Here is a 20,717-nt window from a genome sequence, read left to right on the forward strand (position 1 = left end):
CTGGATCCTGAACCGTCAGGCACATTTAAGTCTGATTTGATTCATTGGTGATTTCAAAATGTTTTGGAAATGTTCAGTGCCAGACCTGAGATCCTGTGGTGTGAGTCCCATTACTGCCATGTTGGAACAATGTTTGCAAGGGTGAAAATGACAGGATTTTGTTTTAAGTTGTGATCGCGTGTTAAAAAATCTATCATTTAGCTCCTCAAGATTGTTGTGTGTTTTGAGGTGAAATGTGCATACAGACACACCTGCCTGAGCTCTGTTGTGCCATTTTCAGAAGAACTTGACAAATCTGTGGTATTGTTAATTTAGCCAGCACAGATTGCAGATTTTCATGACTACCATCTCCATGGAGATTTTTTTGAATTTAACAAATTGAGTCTTAGAATCCCTACACTGTTGAAGCAGGTTGTAATGTAGAGTAACATCGACAGTATAGGTTAAATTATTGAATTGGTTTAGTTTATCATGAAAGAATTTCCTCCTCAACCTCTTCACCTTTTGTATGAGATGTGATTCACATATGAAAACATCACCAGTGTCTGTCTGTGCGTCCCTCTAGTGCATGTGCCTCCGCGTCATTGAGAGAACATTTGAGGTGTAGTGAGACCAGACAATGTTATCTTCACATGTCTTAAGTTAGGTTACCTTATTGTCTGTATGCACAGTGGCTGCCAGTCATGAACCTTTTGTCTTTATTTTTTAAAAAAACCTCGCTTGAATATTGCTTCAGACTGTTTCAAACAGCTGTCCTTGTCCAATATGGCAACCCTGCAGAATGTCAACTGTCTTCTAAATCAGAGTTTGGTCATTTGAACAAGCATTGCCTACAATTGGTGGAAACACTAAGCTCAAGAATACCCACATGTCCTGAAGAAATCATCTAAGTTCTCTTAGATAAAACATTTCACCGTCTGACCAAATATTTTCTGACATGGATTCACAAAGCTCCTGTGAAGTACCTTGTGTGGTTTACTGTTGATCACCAAGTCATTGTTTGAGTTTGATGCATGATGCAAATGGTTTGAACATGATACAGTAACCTTCAGAGAACTGTCAGCTGGATAAACATACCACCGTATTCTCCAAAATATCTCAAGTGCACATTTGCAAACTAAGAATCTCCACCTTGAATAAGTGTCTTGCTCACCTTAAACTGCAATTTTAACTCCTTTTTTTCTGTGTAATAAAATTGTCAACAACATTGGACTCAATCCATTTTTTACTGAGACAAATGAAGGGACTAAATAACACCGTGACTTGACTGTTGTCTCTCTCCTTTCTTGCATGATGTTCTGTTGGTTTGACAGCAGATGGAACAAAACTTGGTGCTATTGTTCTTAACATGTCAAAATATGGATCCCTAAATATGAATGCAAGATAAGCAATCCTACAGTCAACAAACTTGATGAACTACAAACCATGTCAGCCTGGTCACTTAGTTAATAATATTCCCGTAACACTGTCATGAGACCAGACTAGACCGAGCTTTACACTCCAAACCCACAGCAGATAGTGCTTCGTTAAAAGTTTGTGAAGCCCAGTTTAAATAGTTTGCTCATTCCAAATATAGAACTCCACCTAGCAAGCTAATTATATGCTTAACTTGATGTGTGCCCATGCCAAGCTTGAAATCTTTGCATTGTAAGAAGTCAGTGGAAATATGGGGGAAGATAAATTTGCTTCTCCAGTTGACTGTATATTTTCATTTCATTACATTACATTACATGACATAACTTACCACATCCAGGTTGCAAACACCATCTTTGAAACACCATAACTTCTGGAGGGTGATGGGATAAGTACGGTTCAAATGACCAAGTCAATGAACAGCAACTGTTGTTATTAATGTTTATTTCAAAAGATTGGAAAGCTGAATTCCTAAATATTTGTGAATGGTAACATATAATTTCAGCCTTATTTGTTCAACTGTCCTCAATTGTATGACCATTGTAGCACGTATACATGGCATCCTTCAAATTATATATCCTGAACCCCCTTAATCTCATCTTGTCAATTAAATTAAAAAGTACATCAAATTCTACGCACAGTTTACGCACCATGAATTCACCGTCACCATTTCTGTTGGTCCTCACACCGTCTGATTTGTAACTCTGCTTTGTTCAACACCCAGTTTTTAAGTTTCTCAAAGCAAATACTTATCAGACCCAAGCTACTGTGTTTTGCATCCAATAGTGATGCAGTTGCATACCTTTTTTTTTGTTCTGTTCCCTTGCACTGGCTCAAGCTGAGCTTCACATTTGGCATTTTAGCTCATGATCACATCGTCAGAGTTATCTAAACACTGCTCTGAAGTGTGAAAATGTGTTGCTGGAAAAGCGCAGCAAGTCAGGCAGCATCCCAGGAGCAGGAGAATCAACGTTTTGGGCATGAGCCCTTCTTCAGGAATCCTACTCCTTGATGCTGCCTGACCTCCTGCGCTTTTCCAGCAATGCTTTTTCAGCTCTGATCTCCATCATCTGCAGTCCTCACTTTCTCCACTGCTCTGAAGTGCTCTTCCTCACTATTAAAATATGCATAGCCTACATTTTACCCTTTATTTCTCATGATAAATCAGCCTGTACCAACATTGGCAAATAAATCACCGCGATTGAATTTGGCATGTCTTTAGTAAAACACACTATCATTCAATGCAGTGTGTTCTGAGGATGGGTCACTCGACCCAAAATATTAATTTTGATTTTGCTGCTGAACTGTCCAGCAAATTATTTTTGTTTCTCATCCAATCCTGTTTCTTGGTCTGAATGTCAGCCTTGCTTCATGAAGTCCAAATGACATACATTTGTAAGATTTATCCTCTAAATCTGGTCCTAAATGATTGGACAAGATTCAAATCACATTCAGCAAGTGTCTGCTGTGAAGTGGCTTTTCTCTGACAACAACTGCCTCTTAGTCTTCCTGTCAATTCTAGCAATTACAATGAACTGATGAGCTTTTGTCTCCGAATCTCAGACTACACTTGGCAATGCAGGTATTTCATTGATGCCTGCCTGCCTCATTTTCTGCTCCCAATATACCAAACAAAAGAGGTAGACCCATGCACAGGCATCCACTGCTATTTGAGCACTTTGCTGCTTCCCCCCGCCCCCCGCCCCATCTCCTTCCTTCACTTCCTCATTGGCCTTTGGATTGTTCAAGGTTTGCACACTGCCTGTCAACTGAGAGAAGATGGAGACTTTTAAGTTCAGCATGTTTGGAATGCTATTACAGTGACATTTGAAGATGATTCATGGTCCAACTGTTGGTTTCCTTGTTCAAGAACCAAATTGATCCAATTGGAAAGGTAACTTAAAAGTTAATCTCAACAATAAGCCAAGCTAGAATAATTCTTGGGTTTTTTTTCACAACCGCATGCTTTGCATCTTCCAAGCTGTGGCACGAACTTCCACATTCGAGTAGCTGAAATGAATTGACTGACTTTGGTGCGTTTGAAATCAATCGATTTTTAAACAGAAAGAAATAAGTGCCAACATTAAAACAAGGCTAATTTATACAGCTGCCTTAACCACACAAACATTCCAGAGCACTGTACAAAACAATCACTGAAGAACTGCCATGAAGGACAGGAAGGCATATTAATATGGTGAATGAAGGCTTGGTCAGAAGAAAATTAGCTGAAGTTAGAAGGCTGAATGGCACCAAGGTTTTGAGAGCATGAGGAGATCACTGATATTTTCAAATCCTTCTCTGCCCTGACCAGTGAGAACTTTTTTAAAAAAAGATCTTAGCTATCTGACTGGCAGTGTTGGTTACTGAATAGACTGTAATAAGACTTAAAAAAAACAAAAAAAAAGTCTGTTTTGTGCACACATGGGAGGCATTGGTTGGCTAGCCACCCTCGTTCTCCTTGAGAAGTTGGTGTTGAAAGCTGCAGGCCATGTACTGGAAGTTGACCGATAGGCCCTTATGGAGGCTCATCTTTATCATAACTGGGCAAACATTTAGTCAGGTAATGCCTTGATTTCAGAATCTTGTGTGTTTCACTAAGGTCACCTGCTCTCCTTATCACACATTGCTTTTCCATGTCAACAAAGGACAATGTGTATGTTTTAGATCACTAACAATCTCTTCATTGACCCAAATAAGTTCATAAAATGCAATTGGATTGAACAATCATGCTGGCTTTTCTTTCTAACAGTCATGTGTGCCCAAACAGCTGGTCATTTTCTCCCAGCGTAGTGTTAGCAAAAGTACTCCCATGCGATGATCAAATATCCTTCTTTTGCTGCATCCAGAAGTCAGGATAATCCTCAATACAGTGTAAAGTCCATCACTTCTATTATGGACCTACAAGTTGCAAGCAATAGATATTGTAAAGCATTGATAGCAAAGTGAATATAATCATTTGTTCCCTTAAAGATGCTGTTGAAATTCCTGTATGCTCTTAACTTTTCCTCCTAAAAGCTAATTTGACTGGAAACTCTGCAGTGGAAGAATGTACAAAGACTAGTATCCCTGCTGGGGAGGGAACAAGGACATCTGGCATGGGGGGAGATCGTTGCATGGCCCAGTGGTTAGTACTGCTGTCCCATAGCATCAGACAAAAACCCAGCTAAGTTGTCTGTAAATGAGGTCAGGGTCAAATACTGGTATCAAAACATTTCAAGAAGGTAGCCCAGACCCTAATATTTCTAGTTGTTTTGAGCACATGAAAAGTGCAGATTCCAAGAGTCATGCAGCTGGTCAAAACCCCTCTGTTTTAAACAAAACCATATTTATTTAGAGTACTGAATGAAACACAAGGGAACAGAATAAAGAATTTATCCGAAAACCCGACACATTATGCCAACTTAATGATCCTGTTCCAAATTCTTGCAACAATCCCCGTGAATAGCCCTTGGCAAAAAAGGTAAAATCAAACACTGTCTTACTGGAGAGATGGTTGGCTGAGAGATTCAGCATGGAACACCTTCTTCCGTGTCTCTGTTTCTTTGACCAGAAGCCTGAAAAAAAGCTGCTTGCTGTGAGCATCCAGACTGATAAAACCAAAACAAATTAAACAAGAGTCAAGAGTGTGACGCTGGGAAAGCACAGCAGGTCAGGCAATGTCTGAGAAGCAGAAGAATCGACTTTTCGGGCATAAGGCCTTCGTCAGGAATGAGGCTTGTAGGCCGGGGCTGAGAGATAAAAGGGAGGTGGTGTGGGATGGGTACCTGAGAAAGCAGTAGGCGGATGAAGGTGAGGGAGAAGGTGGTAGGTCAGAGGGGGGAGTGATGGACATGTCCAGAGGGTGGTGCCGAGTCTGAGGCTTGGGACTTGGTAATATGATGGGAGGGGAAAGTAGGAAGCTGTTGAAATTCACTTTTATCTCATGTGGTTGTAGGGTCCCAAGGCGGAACGTGAGGCATCCTTCATCCAGGCCTTGGATGGTAAAAGTTTGGCGATGGAGGAGGTGCAGGATCTGCATGTCTTTGACTTAGTGGGAGGGGGAGTTGATGTGTTCAGCCGTGGGCTTTGTTGGTGCAGGTGTCCCAGAGATGTTTTCTGAAACGGTCTGCAAGAAGGCATCCTGTCTCCCTGATGTTGAGGAGATCACACCAGGTGCAATCGATGCAGTAGATGACACTGGTAGATGTACAGGTAAACTTATGCAAATGTGCAAGGCTCCCATGGGGCCTTGGACAGACGTGAGGGGAGTAGTGTGGGTGCAGGTTTTACACTTCCTGTGGTGACAAGGAATGGCGCCAGAAGTCTGGTGCGGGGGGGGCATGGACATGATGAGGGACTCACGGTGGGAATAGTCTCTCTGGAATACTGATAGTGGTCGGGAGGGAAATATACTTTTGGAGTTTGTTTGGAGGTGGTGGACGCCCTAGAGGAAGAAAGCTTCATATTCCGCCTGCAACCACACTAGATAAATGTGGGTTTCAACAGCTGTCTCGTTTCTCCCCCACCCCACCCCCACACGTTATCTCAGTCCCAAGCCTCCAACTCAGCACTGCCTTCTGGACCTGTCCATCACTTCTCCCCTCTGACCTACCACATTCTCTCTCACCGTCATCCACCTATTACTTTCTTAGGTACTCACCCCCTCCCATTTATCTCTCAGCCCAGCCCACAAGCCTCTTTCCTGATGAAGGGCTTATGCCGGAAACGTCAATCTCTTGCTCTTCAGATGTTGTCTGGCCTGCTGTGCTTTCCCAGCAACACACTCTTGACTCTGACCTTCAGCATCTGCATTCCTCGCTTTCTCCTGAACCAAACCAGAGGAAAAGCTGAGCTAGGAGAACTAGCCACTCTTCTTTGGTGTGCGAGTGTTTTTTTTAAACCTGAAAGCCTTTTCCTTGAGGCAGTATCTGTTTGCCATAATCAAATTGGCCTAAAACCCATCGAGTAGAAAGTGAGGTCTGCAGATGCTGGAGATCAGAGCTGAAAATGTGTTGCTGGTTAAAGCACAGCAGGTCAGGCAGCATCCAAGGAACAGGAAATTCGACGTTTCGGGCCAGAGCCCTTCATCAGGAATGAGGAGAGGGTGCCAGGCAGGCACCCTCTCCTCATTCCTGATGAAGGACTCTGGCCCGAAACGTCGAATTTCCTGTTCCTTGGATGCTGCCTGACCTGCTGTGCTTTAACCAGCAACACATTTTCAGCTAAAACCCATCCAAACCTGTATCTTTCAGACAGCTCTGAAAAGTACCAAGGACAATGTAACTTGTTAAAGAGTCGCATTGTCACATACTGAGTTAGTCGATGGGATGGCTTAGTTTGCTTTGGCAGGGAGGAGAATGGACTAAGATCTTTGAAGAATAGAGTTTGGAGCAGAAATCAAAGATGACGGCTTAAGTGTTGCCAGTTATTGGGGGAAATTTGTGTTTAATAAATGTACTGAATTATCAGACTGCCTGTCAGATATTGAGAGTTATAAGTAGCCAGGAAGGATCTAAAGAGAGAGCCAAGAGCAGCAAGGAGGGGACAGGAAAAGTCCTTGGTTGGTAGGATTAGGGAAAACCCAAAGGCTTTCTATAGGTATGTCAGGAATAAAAGAATGACTAGGGTAAGAATAGGCCCAGTCAAGGATAGTAGTGGGAAGTTGTGCGTGGAGGCTAAAGAGATTTGAGAGACACTGAATGAATACTTTTCGTCAGTATTCACTCAGGAACAGGACATTGTTGCCAATGTGAATATTGAGTTACAATTAATTAGAATGGATGGCTTTGAGGTATGTAGGGAAGAGGTGTTGGAAATTCTGGAAAGGGTGAAAATAGTTCAGTTCCCTGGGCCTGATGGCATTTATCCTAGGATTCTCTGGGAAGCAAGGGAGGAGATTGCAGAGCCATTGGCCTTGATTTTTTTTGTCCTCGTCTACAAGATTAGTGCCAGAAGACTGGAGGATGGCAAATGTGGTTCCCTTGTTCAAGAAGGGGAGTAGGGATAACCCTAGTAACTATAGGCCGGTGAGTCTCACTTCTGTTATGGGCAAAGTCTTAGAGAGAATTGTAAGGGATAGAATTTATGAACATCTGGATAGGAATAATGTGATCAAGGAGAGTCAGCATGGTTTTGTGAAGGACAGGTCGTGCCTCACAAACCTTATTGAATTCTTTGAGAAGGTGACTAAGGAGGTGGACAAGGGTAAAATAGTAGATGTGGTGTATATGGGTTTTAGTAAGGCATTTGGTAAGGCTCCCCATGGTAGGCTACTGCAAAAAATACGGAGGTATGGCATTTAGGGTGCGTTAGAGGTTTGGATTAGGAATTGGCTGGCTGGAAGAAGACAAAGGGTAGTAGTTGATGGTAAAGGTTCATCTTGGAGTGCAGTTACTAGCGGTGTTCCGCAAGGATCTGTTTTGGGACCATTTTGTCATTTTATAAATGACCTGGAGGAGGGGCTAGAAGGTTGGGTGAGCAAGTTTGCGAATGATACGAAAATCGGTGGAATTGTTGACAGTGAGGAAGGATGTGGCAGGTTACAGCGGGATATAGATAAGTTGCAGAGCTGGGCAGAAAGGTGGCAAATGGAGTTCAATGTAGGTAAGTGTGAAGTGATTCACTTTGGTAAGAGTAACAAGAAGATGGGGTACTGGGCTAATGGTCGGATACTTGGTAGTGTGGATGAGCAGAGGGATCTTGGTGTCCATGTACATAGATCTATGAAAGTTGCCGCCCAGGTAAATAGTGCTGTGAAGAAGGCATATGGCGTACTGACTTTTATCTGTAGAGGAATTGAGTTCCGGAGTCCTGAGGTCATGTTGCAGTTGGATAAGACTCTGGTGTGGCCGCATCTGGAGTATTGTGTGCAGTTTTGGTCGCCATACTATAGGAAGGATGTGGAGGTACTGGAACGGGTGCAGAGGAGGCTTACCAGGATGTTGCCTGGTATGGTAGGAAGATCGTATGAGGAAAGGCTGAGACACTTGGGGCTGTTTTCATTGGAGAAAAGAAGGTTTAGGTGTGACTTTGATAGAGGTGTACAAGATGATTAGGGGTTTAGATAGGGTTGACCACGGATGGAGTCAGCTATTATGAGAGGGCATAGCTTTAAATTAAGGGGAGGTAGGTATAGGACTGATGTTAGGGGTAGATTCTTTACTCAGCGAGTCGTGAGTTCATGGAATGCCCTGCCAGTAGCAGTAATGGACTCTCCCTCTTTATGGGCATTTAAACGGGCATTGGATAGGCATATAGAGGATAGTGGACTAGTGTAGGTTAGGTGGGCTTGGGTCGGCGCAACATCGAGAGCCAAAGGGCCTGTACTGCGCTGTATTTTTCTATGTTCTAGATATGAAGGTTTGAGACAGGTGGTGATAACATAGAGGTGGATTTCGTGTCACGTGTCACATGAAAACAAATGCTGTGCTAATGGGTATTTCCGGATAGGGTCAGCACGTCCATCAGAGTGTGGAGGTTAAGGTTAAATTGTTATGGGTTACCAGAGGTAAAGATGCAGGAACAGGACAGGAAACATCTCCAAATGGGAGTGCTTTTATTAAGGGCAATTTGATAAGGAGAGGAAGGTGAGCTGAGTGCAGAATATGTAACAATATTGGACAACATTGAGGATAAGTTGTGTGGTTGTCAAATGAATGGGAGTCAGTTTGAGAGAAGTGACTTGGACCTTCTGATAACCTCAGGACCTCGGTAGACAGGAGGGAAACACATTGCAAATGAGCTTCCATTTCAGTCATTGGGAGCATTTTCAGTTTGATCAAGATGAATCAAAGCTACCTCGATGAGTAAGAATCAGAACCGGAGTTATATCTCAAATATGTGCAGGTGGTGAGCTGTCCAAATTCTATCAATTGTGAATGAAGCCAGGATTCAATTTGGAGCACAGTTAACCTAGCTGCATTCCTCAAAGCAGAGTTTGAAATTTGTTATATTTTGCACACCAGGGATATATCCAAGATTCAAACCCAAAGATGAGTCTGAAGGTCTCAACCCCTGCCGGGGTGTGTCTAATATGCAATCAGCTATTAAACACTAGCAATCAGTCTGGTTCTTTAAGATGTCACACTTTATTTCACACACAATCGGGCACAGATCATCCAGAAACAGAGGTTAAGCACTTCAGTGTTTCTCAAGAGGAGCTGTGCACATGGCTTAAAACCAAAACATTTTTACCCTTTTACAGAGAGGTACAGACCATAATCGTACATAATTACCAATTAATTAATAATGATTTTATTGACAGCCACTCAGCCAAGGAAATTTCCTGGGAGTCAACTTTGTTTTCCAACATTGAAGCTATTCTTATCTCACAAGTGCAGTCTTTGCATTTGCACTTGAAGGTCAGTTAGGATGGCCAATAATGTTTTATCTAGTCTCATTATTTCTATGCTGGAAAGGAAGCATTGTCTGCTAATCTCTGTAGAAGCAGACTGTGGTTAGTCAATTATGCAGCTTTAGCAGGCTGAAAAGCCATTTTATGCAGCTTTAAGTAGAATTGTCAATTTGCAGCCTAGAAGCCATTTTGTCGTCATACTTGCGTTAAGAAGCCATTTTATTGCCACCTAAGTTTGTAAGAGCATGTATTGAGTGGTAGTTCTTGACAGCAACTAATTGCTTCAGCCTGTATTTGGATTTCAGATCCTCAAGTGGAGGTAATATGGCGGTCAGCTTAGAATTGTGGAACAGACTCTGAGAGCTGAACACTCCTGTTTATCATAGTTATAAAAAGAGCACCTAAGGTCATGTGTGATGTCTCATGTTCTACGTGTTAGGACGGTTGTCTGGTATGTCAAGTCAGAAACACAAGTCTGAGTGCAAACATAAAGTTTTGGGTGTGGTTGAGTTTAGGAGTAACAACACATTGAGAGACTGCAGAAAGCAGTAAGGTTACAGCATTGATTTGTAAGGAAATGATTGTCATGCGTTCTGTTTCTACAGAAATAGGTGGCTGACTGATAGGCCAAAAAGAATTCTGAAGGAGCTGCAACAGTCAAGAATATTAGGGCTGCTGCATGGCTGATTCAGTGCAAGTAACTTTCAGATCGCAAGATAAGTGGGCTGAGAAGTAGGATTTTGCAGACACTGGGAAGGAGCAGAGGCAACTGTGCATACTATCATCTTGCAGGCAGAGGTCCATTTTTAAAATATACGAATACAGGTGGCTTAGTGATAAGCACTGCTGCCTTGCTGCCAGGGATCCGGGTTCAATTTCAGTCTCTGGTGCCAATCTGTGTGGAGTTTGTACAATCTTTCCATGTTTGTTTGCATTTAGTCGAGGTGCTCCGGTTTTCTTGCACAATTGAAAGATGTGCAGCTTCGTTGGATTAACCATGTTAAATTGCCCATATTGTCCAGAGATTTGTAGACCAGGTGGATTAGCCGTGGGGAATGCAAAGTTATAAAAAGTCGGGGGTGAGTCTGTGTGGGATGCTTCTTGGAGAGTCTGTGTGGACTCGTTGGGCCAAATGGCCTGTTTCCACACTGTAGGGATTCTGTGGAATGCTACTGTGCTCTTATACTTCACTTCCTATTGGAAAAGGTCTGACCTTGTGATGATTCTCTTCCTTCAGCATGGTTATTCTGTCCTTTTTTCTTGGAGGGGTCATAAAGGCAGAGGTTCTGATGTGTCTAAAAATATCGACTTGACAAAGGTTTTAAAGTTTTTTTTTTAATAAAACACTTGTACAGTCCAAGGCGAGTGGCCAGTTCTAGTTTTATTTTGGTTTGACCTTGGTTAGGAAGTAACTGGAGGAATGCTGCTTCACCTGCAACTGAAGGCATATTTCAAATGCTGCTTGTTTTGAACAGTCATAATTTCACTTTTGAGCTCTTTTATTTCCTGTTGAAAAAATCTTTTGGATTTGTTGCATCAGTCAGGAGTGATAAACCTCCAAAACTTGGCCAGACTGCAAGAATCGTCACACACCTGCTCAAGTAGCTGCTCAATATTTAATTATTCTTTGAGTGATATAAGATCTGCAAATCTGATGCCTTGCTCTGCGTTGTCAATTGTCATCATTTTTCATATTCATCCAGAGAAATTTGAGATCCTGTAATTGAGGATGCAAGAATAGGTTCGTTGCTGAACCTGAGTGCAGCCATCAGTGAAAATGGTAAATATGTGTTCACACACATTAACCCAACAAAGAAATTCTTATGTTCCCAGCATAGTCTCAAGTGTCAATATTTGAATGAAAACAAGCCTTTGCCCATTTCTATCTAGGTATCCATTTCAAGTTTGAAAGAAACTAGGCACACTATTTTTTCATGAACAAGAAAGCAACTATTTATTGTAATCATGCTGACACAGTGTCAAAAGTCCAAAACAAGTTTTTGTGAATCTATCATGAAACTAGGTAAAATCCTCATTTGATGCATGCCAACAGATGGAGAAAGATATAGACACATATGATGTGTCTTTGATATATCAAATATGATGACAGATGGAGAAAGATAAAAACACAAATATGATGAACAAGCTCAAGAAGGGAGCACCTTTTGAAAGCACCAGTTGATGGTCAATGAGTTTTCTTAGACTTCAGACCTTTTTGATGATGACACGATTGGGGGTATATGTAGTCTTACACGAATTGGTGGGCATTCTCTCTGTCTCTGAAAGTGGTTTTCCCTTTTATTGGGGATGTGCAATAAGTGGGAGAGCTGCTCAGGAAAGGTGAAGACAAATAAGTAATGACAGGCAATGTTCTGTTCTTCTCACAGGAGTGAGAGAAGTAGGCTGAATCTCCTACTGTGTTGTCCAAACACAAGGCTGCAGTAACCTGTCCCGTAACTGGTCAAATTTGGATTAGTATAGAATCATAGAGATGTACAACATGGAAACAGACCCTTTGGTCCAATTCATCCATGCCGAGTAGATATCCCAACACAATCTAGTCCCATCAGGCAGCACCCAGCCTATATTCCTCCAAACCCTTCCTATTAATATACCCATCCTAATGCTTTTTAAATGTTGCAATTGTACTAGTCTCCACCACTTCCTCTGGCAGCTCATTCTCGACATGCACCAGACTCTGCATAAAAACGTTGCCCCTTAGGTCTCTTTTATATCTTTCCCCTCTCACCCTAAACCTACATCCTGTAGTTCTGGGCTCCCCCACTGCAGGGCAAAGACCTTGTCTATTTAGAGCTGAAAAATGTGTTGCTGGAAAAGCGCATGCCCTTCCTGAAGAAGGGCTCATGCTCGAAACATCGATTCTCCTGCTCTTTGGATGCTGCCTGACCTGCTGCGCTTTTCCAGCAACACATTTTTTCAGCTCTGATCTCCAGCATCTGCAGTCCTCACTTTCTCCTGGAAGTCCTTGTCTATTTACCCTATCCAAGCCCCTCATGATTTTATAAACTTCAATAAGGTCATGTCTCAGCCTCCTCTGCTCCAGGGAAAACAGCCCCAGCCTATTCAACCTCTCCCTACAGATCAAATCTTCCAACCCTGGCAACATCCTTGTTAATCTTTACTGAACCCTTTCAAGTTTCACAACATCTTTCCATAGGAAGGAGACCAGAATTGCATGCAATATTCCAACAGTGGCCGAACAAATGTTCTGTACAGCTATAACATGACCTTCCAACTCCTCTACTCAATACTTTGACCAATAAAGGAAACATACCAAATGCAGCCTTCAATCTCCTATCTACATGCAACTCTACTTTCAAGGCACAATGAACCTGCATCCCAAGGTCTCTTCATTCAGCAACACTCCCTAGGACCTAACCATTAAGTGTATAAGTCCTGCTAACATTTGCTTTCCCAGAATGCAGCATCTTGCGTATAGTCCATCTGCCAGTCTCAGACCTTGGCTCATTTGATCAAGATCTTGTTGTAATCTGAGGTAATCTTCACTCTTCCCTATCCCTCCAATTTTGGTGTCATTACTTACTTAGAGTGTGGAAACAGGCCCTTCGGCCCAACCAGTCCACACTGACCCATCAAAGTGCAACTACACAGACCCATTCACCTACATTTACCCCTTCACCTAACACTACAGGCAATTTAGCGTGGCCAGTTCACCTAACCTGCACATTTTTGGACTGTGGGAGGAAACCGGAGCACCCAGAGGAAACTCATGCAGACCTGGGGAGAATGTGCAAACTCCACACAGTCAGTCGCCTGAGGCGGGAATTCCACCCGGGTCTCTGGTGCAGTGAGGCAGCAGTGCTAACCACCGTGCCGCCCACAAATCTGCAACTATACCTCCTCTGTTCACATCCAAGTCATTTATATACATGATGAAAAGTAGTGGACCCAGCACTGATCCTTGAGGCACTCTGATGGTCACAAGCCTCCAATCTGGAAAATAACCCTCCACCACTACCCTCTGTCTTCTACTTTCTGTATCCAAATGGCCAGTTCTCCCTGTATTCCATTTATGCTGAGCTTTCCTGAACAGAGCACATGTTGCCAGTTGAAAAGCCATGGACAGAATTGTCTTGAACAGGCATGGGTTTTGTCTGGACATCTTACTCAAGGTTTGATTAAGGCATGAGTAAAACTCTGAATGTGCACCAGGATTTTAAGACCATAAGACATAGGAGTGGAAGTAAGGCCATTCGGCCCATCAAGTCCACTCTGCCATTCAATCATGGCTGATGGGCATTTCAACTCCACTTACCCTCATTCTCCCCGTAGCCCTTAATTCCTTGTGACATCAAGAATTTATCAATTTCTGCCTTGAAGGCATTCAGCATCCCGGCCTCCACTGCACTCTGCGACAATGCATTCCACAGGCCCACCACTCTCTGGCTGAAGAAATGTCTCCGCATTTCTGTTCTGAATTTACCCCCTCTAATTCTAAGGTTGTGTCCACGGGTCCTCGTCTCGTCGCCTAATGGAAACAATTTCCTAGCGTCCACCCTTTCCAAGCCATGTATTATCTTGTAAGTTTCTATTAGATCTCCCCTTAATCTTCTAAACTCCAATGAATATAATCCCAGGATCCTCAGCCGTTCCCTGTATGTTAGACCTACCATTCCAGGGATCATCCGTGTGAATCTCTGCTGGACACGCTCCAGTGCCAGCATGTCCTTCCTGAGGTGTGGGGACCAAAACTGGACACAGTACTCCAAATAGAGCCTAACCAGAGCTTTATAAAGTCTCAGTAGCACATCTCTGCTTTTATATTCCAACCCTCTTGAGATAAATGATTTTGTTTTTATAACTGCAGAAGTTTTATGACCGGTCGCTTGTTCAGAGCAGAATGTTGACCCACTTGAAGTCCGTGGTCCTTACAGATGTGTTTTTTTAAAAATCAAGTTTCTGAAGCCAAGATATAATTTGCAACTCTGAATGACACCCATGTGAGCTGTAGCATGCTTTTCATTGTGTGTGTGTGTGTGTGTGTGTGTTAAGCGACCCACCTGGTCATGTGCAAGTGTTAACTGTTGTCTTGCACTGAATTTGGTATTTTCCATGTGTTAATTAACTGCTTTTTGTTTACAAAACAGGCTTACATTTGGTACTTTGTATCCTGCCTATACATCTTACAAAGCTGTGAAGACAAAAAATGTGAAGGAATATGTGAGTACTGTATTTTTAATGTTCTGTAACATGTATAATACCTCTGAATTGTAGTTGATGTCCAACCATTGAAGTCATCTTGTACTTGAAACTGTTACTAAGACAACTGAGTTTAGGAGAAGGCTTGAAGAAGAGGTTTGAGTAAGGATTACTGGACTTAAAAATGAATGCTGTTCTTTTCACATGGGTTTGGACCTGAATTTCCACTGCACTGTATTTTTCTATTTTGAGTGTTGAAGAGACTTGGTTGTTGCAGTATTGGTGGAGTCCATCACAGACTGTTTTCAAACAGTTACTTGAAAAAACGTGTTGGCATTGGACACAGTCAGCATGTGTTTCTGGAAGGAAAATAATGCTCAACAAATGTCTTGGAACTTTCTGTGAATGTGACCAGAAGAGTTTATAAGGGAGAAATAGTGGTTGTGTTTTACTTAGACTTTGAGTAGCTGTTAAAGAAAATATTGGCAAGCAAAATTCAAGTTGATGGGATGATTTGAATGGAGAAGTGGCTGACATCCTGCAACAAGAAAGGTGCAGTTAAATTGGAAAATGTGTGAACATGATTTGCACAAATATTAGAAATTGGAAGGTTTGAGTTCTAACAAGAGCCTCCATAGATGATACATTTTACTCTGGAGCATAGGAGGCTGAGGGATAACCTACCGATGTATAAAATCATGAAGGGCACTAGTATGGTGAATTGTCAAAGCTTTTTCCCCAAGATCACGGAGTCTAAAACTCGAGGACATAGGTTTCAGGTGAGAGGGAAACATTTGAAAATGATCTGAGGGGCAACATTGTCATGCAGAGGATGGTGCCTTAATGGAAAGATGCTAAAGGGAAGTGATGAGACTAGTAGAATTAGAGCAAAGACATTTGGACATGGAGAACCACTGGTAAGGTTTCGAGGGATGTCAGCCAAACAGTCAAAATGGGATGAGTTCACGTGAGGTTATCTGATTAGTATGGGTGAGTGGGCCAAGGGGCCTGTTGGTAGCTATATGGCTGTGTGACAAGAAACAACTAGTTGGAGTTTGTAGATCACTTGGAGTGGCAGTCAGAGACCAGTGGGGCATGAATTTATGCTTGGACCCCAGGTAATTACAAGTTAATGATTTACATGAGACTAAGTGTCAGATACTTGAGAGAGAAAGCCTATTGTGAATAAATGTGAGGTTATCCTGGAAGAATTTTATTTCAATGGCAATTGTATGGGAAAGGGGAGATGCAAAAGGAAAGACTTGTCCTTGTGTTCCAATTATCAAGAGTTAGCATTCAGATGCAACAGGCAGTTGATGCAAATTCTATGGTGCCCTTGAGCTGGGAGATGTGAGCAGTCATGTGTTGCTGCAGTTGTGTGGGCTTTTGCTGAGACCACACCTAGGATATTGTGTGCAGTTTAACTCAGCACATCTGGGGAACAGTATCTGGCTATGGTGGGAGTGTAACAAAATCTTAATACGCACATTTTTGGGATGGGGGTCTAATGTATGAAGAAGGACCAGATTTTGCATGATATTTACTGGAGTTTGTAAGCATCGTGAGAATCTGATTGAAACTTGTAAAATTCTAAAAGGACTAGACAGGGTAAATGTGGAAAGTGTGCTTGAGACTAAGAGTCGTGCGTTAGGGATCGCAGTCTGTGTATGGGGTCGGCTATGTTGGACTGGCATGTGATATGTCTTCACCCAGGCAGTGAGCTTGGATATAGACTTGAGGCCAAAGTGCAGCCTGTTTTCAACAAGGAGTGAGATACTTGTTTTGGGCTAAATGGATCCAAGGATATTGAATGAATGGAGCAACATGGTACTGATTTGGATGATGAGATTATGAAACATGTCATCCTGTTCCTATTTTCTGTGCTCTTAAGTTTGAGTTGGATTGATCCGTATCCCTTCATAGGCATCTTCTGATTTTGTGGCTTGCAGGTGATTTGTTGTAACATTCAGAAATCTGAGAAGATCCATGAATATTCCAGGTTTTCAAGTCCAAATGGTTGATCCTCACTTGATTGAAGCTTCAATTGTGCAGGAATAAGCATATTTTTGTTGTGTTTTGGTTGTCTGTTGTTTAAGGTGGCCATTCATCCCAGGAAGAAACAGTATCTGAAGAAATAAGATGTTTTGCACTATTTGAAGTAGTATTTGGATTATATGCAAAGCATTGTAGTTGACAATAAAGGCTGACTGTATCATTTGTCAGATCTAGACTTGACTTGCTTTCATTGTCATCCCTGGTCACCTGACGTCTGAAAAGGTTTACAACTATTGGGTGAAGGTTTGTACATATGCAAAAGGATGTGTTAGTGTTGTCGTCACAAAGACCATTTGGGTCAATAAATCATTTGGTCAATGCAGTTTTGAAGCTAACAGGTGTTTGCATGGTTTAACAATCAGCTATTCATTTGTTCAGGTTATTATTACCAAGGAAATAATTCCAAGTGATAATCTTGGCTAAATCTAAATCAGTTATTACCACCAAGGCATTTGGATCCAAGAAACAAAAGCCAAATTGTTGTCAAATGTCTGTCTAGATGAAAATGGCATAGAAACTTCTGATTGGGGTTAATGCTGCAGAAAATACATTCAGAACTGGTCATGTGCCATCTACCACACCTTGTCAAAAACTGCATCTTGCTGAATCATCCACCATTCATTCTCTGTCACGTAATTATTGATCCAATCCATTGGATGCCCAGTAAGCAGGCAGCAGATTAAGTGTTAAAGACTGTGTTTGGCAATCGTTTGATTTGGTCACTCCAGTCGTTTTTCATCAGTACTTGTGTACTCTGCCAAATTTGGCATTTGATTGACCATTCTCACTTTATCCAGATCTTGTGTTGTTTATCACTCAGTTTGTAAAATCAATTACCGCCTCATTGCTGTCATTGGCCAATTTCAAATTTTGCACATATTTTAAAAGCTGTGCCCAATCTTTTTGTCCACAATTCAGCTGACATGTTTGTTGGTAGAATAATGCCGTTAGGCATTCGTTCCTGAAATAAATCGCAGTGCCAGTGATGCAATGCTGTCATTCCCCAATTTGAAAGTGAGCTGGATAGGAAGTTATCAAGTAGGTGATTACCAGAAGGTCCATTTATCAATTAGCTGGGGAGTGTTTTGTTGCATGTGTTTAGATGATGTGAACACTCAAAACATGACAATGTAATTTAGGTGTTCCATATTTTTTGCTTCCCCAACAGCCCACTGAAATCTGTATTTGAGTAAGAAAATGCAGGAATTTATTGACTCCCAGCAAATTTTGCTTTGAAGTGTGATGACTTGGAGTGTTGGAAATTATTCTTCCCAGTTACTGAAAAGATATAAAGATCTGATGCTGTTTTGAATTTGTTTCTAGATTTGTGATATTATGTGGGGAATTGGTTCAGTGTATGACAATTTCAAGCTGTCAAGTGCTTCCTTCCTTACTTGATCATGATCTGCTACTGAGAATTACCAGGCTGGAACAGCTGCAGTCTGTGGCTCAATCATCTCAGCTTGTTGGAAGGAAATTTGCTCCTGTAATAAGACCATAAGACAGGTGCAGAAGTTAGGCCACAGCCCATCGAGTCTGCTCTGCCATTCAATCATGGCGGATAAGTTTCTCAAACTGATTCTCCCCGCAACTCTGGATCCCCTTTATACTAAATAATATATGTGTCAGTCTGAGATATACTGAATGACCTGGCCTCCACAGCCTTCTGTGGCTATGAATACCATAGATTCACCACTCTGGCAGAATAATTTTCTCCTTATGTCTGTTCTAAGAGTGTGCCCTTGGTTCCTAGTCTCTACTACCAATGGGAACATCTTCCCAACATCCACTCTGCCCAGGCTATTCAGTATTCTGTATGTTTCAATTAGATCTGCTCCTCCTCTTCCCCCCCCCCCCCCCCCCCCCCCCCCCCCCCCCCCCACCATCCTTCCAAATGCCATATAGACCCAGAGTTCTCAAATGTTCCTCATATGTTAAGCTTTTCAATCCTGAGACCATTCTCATGAACCTCCTCTGAACACACTCTCGTCCTTCATGAGAAATGGGGCCCAATAACTGTACACACTACTCAGAGCCTTGTAGAGCCTATGAAGTACTTCCCAGCTTTTATACTCAAGATAAATGCCATCACTGCATTTGCCTTCACAAGTACTCCTAACTCAACCTGCATGTTTACCTTGAGGAAATCTTTGACAAGGACTCCCAAGTCTCTTCGCACTTCAGATTTCAGAGTTTTCTCCTCATTTAGCAAATAGTCCATGCCTCTTCCTGCTGAAGTGCATGACCTCTCGCTTTCCCATGTTGTACTCCATCTGCCACGTCATTGCTCACTCTCCTCATCTGTGCAAATCGTTTTGCAGCCTACCTGCTGCCACAGTGCTACCTGTCCCTCTACCTATCTTTGTAAACTTCACCAGAATGCCCTCAGTTCTTTCATCTCTATCATTAATGTATAATGTACTTGAATAGAAGTTTACAAGATATTTGTGAGGTTACAAGAAGTACTTGGTTGCAAACCAACTCTTGAGGGGCAAATCCATCACTAATATGAGACCTTTTGGGCTTGATGACCCGTGAAAGGTTGGAATTATAATAATTGTATCCTGATAGTTGGAGCAAGACCTTTTCTCTTCAAGAAGCAAGCAGGTGATTGAATCCTGGAGCATGCTCTGCATTTCAATCCCATTATGCTGATGTTAACTTGGTCTCAAGTGTACTTTCTCACGTAATATCCATAATTCGTCAACCTGTTCAGAATTAAAATCTACACATCTGATCTCATCAAATTAACTGCATGTCCTGACATCCTCCTTGGATTATGAATTCCACAAATTCCCAACTCTTCAAAAGCAATTTTCTGTTTTCATAGTTACTCTGCTACCAAGGGATCCTATAAAGTAGGATCTTTTATTCCAGCTTGCCCCATAAGAGGAAACATCAGTTATATGCTTACTTTGTCAGTCCCTGTAAACATGTGTTTCTCAAATGGATTTCCTCTCATCATTCGAAACTCCAGAAGGTATAGGGCTGAACTGTTCCATCTCTCTTCATAAAACAAAGATACATGTTTAGTGCAAAGATACATGTTGCGAACTCCTTTGAAGTTTTTTGAGTACAAATACATGCTGACTGAAGGGGACCAAAATTGTACACTGTGCTCCCAGCATAGTCTCACAAATGCCTTCTACAGTTGCAGTCATTGTCCCCTGGTTTTATGCTCTGTTGCACAAACAGCGAATGCCAAAATACTATTGATTCTGTTTATTACCTGTGGACTGGCATAAATATTTTCTGCAATCGTGCACAAGGATAACAATTGTTTGGCACTGAAGAACTCTGAAGGTTCTCTCCATTCAGATAATTTGCCTTTCTGTTGCTCCAAAATGGATTGCCTGTTGATTGTTTTAAAGACTCTATCTGCGAAATTATGGTACCTGTTTGTAAATGTCTTATTTCTTCATTGTCCCCTTCACCACCTAATTTAGCATCTACTCAAATGTTGAAGGTAGAATTTGCTATAAGAGTCAGCGAGTCATACAGCATGGAAACAGACCTTTTGGTCCACTTGTCCCTGCCGACCAGATATCTTAACCTAATCTGGTCCCACTTGCCAGCACCCAACCCATATCCCTCCAAACCCCCGTCATTCATATACCCATCCAAATGCCTCTTAAATGTCACAATTGTACTAGCCTCCACCACTTAGTCTGGCAGCTCATTCCATGCATGTACCATACTCTGTGTGAAGAAGTTGCTCTTTAGGTTGCATTCCCAA

General features: G+C 42.1%; 1 protein-coding gene across 2 annotated transcripts in view; it reads left to right on the forward strand.

The window, feature by feature from the left end:
* LOC132836963 (receptor expression-enhancing protein 1-like) overlaps positions 1-20,717 on the forward strand; it is a 57,212-nt gene that overhangs the window by 1,497 nt on the left and 34,998 nt on the right. For both annotated transcript variants that reach the window (XM_060856556.1, XM_060856555.1), the window contains exon 2: positions 14,875-14,947. In XM_060856556.1, the coding sequence (XP_060712539.1) occupies positions 14,875-14,947 (73 nt within the window). The remainder of the gene's footprint in view (positions 1-14,874; positions 14,948-20,717) is intronic.

This window comes from Hemiscyllium ocellatum, chromosome 48, assembly GCF_020745735.1.
Source record: "Hemiscyllium ocellatum isolate sHemOce1 chromosome 48, sHemOce1.pat.X.cur, whole genome shotgun sequence".
Taxonomy (NCBI): domain Eukaryota; kingdom Metazoa; phylum Chordata; class Chondrichthyes; order Orectolobiformes; family Hemiscylliidae; genus Hemiscyllium; species Hemiscyllium ocellatum.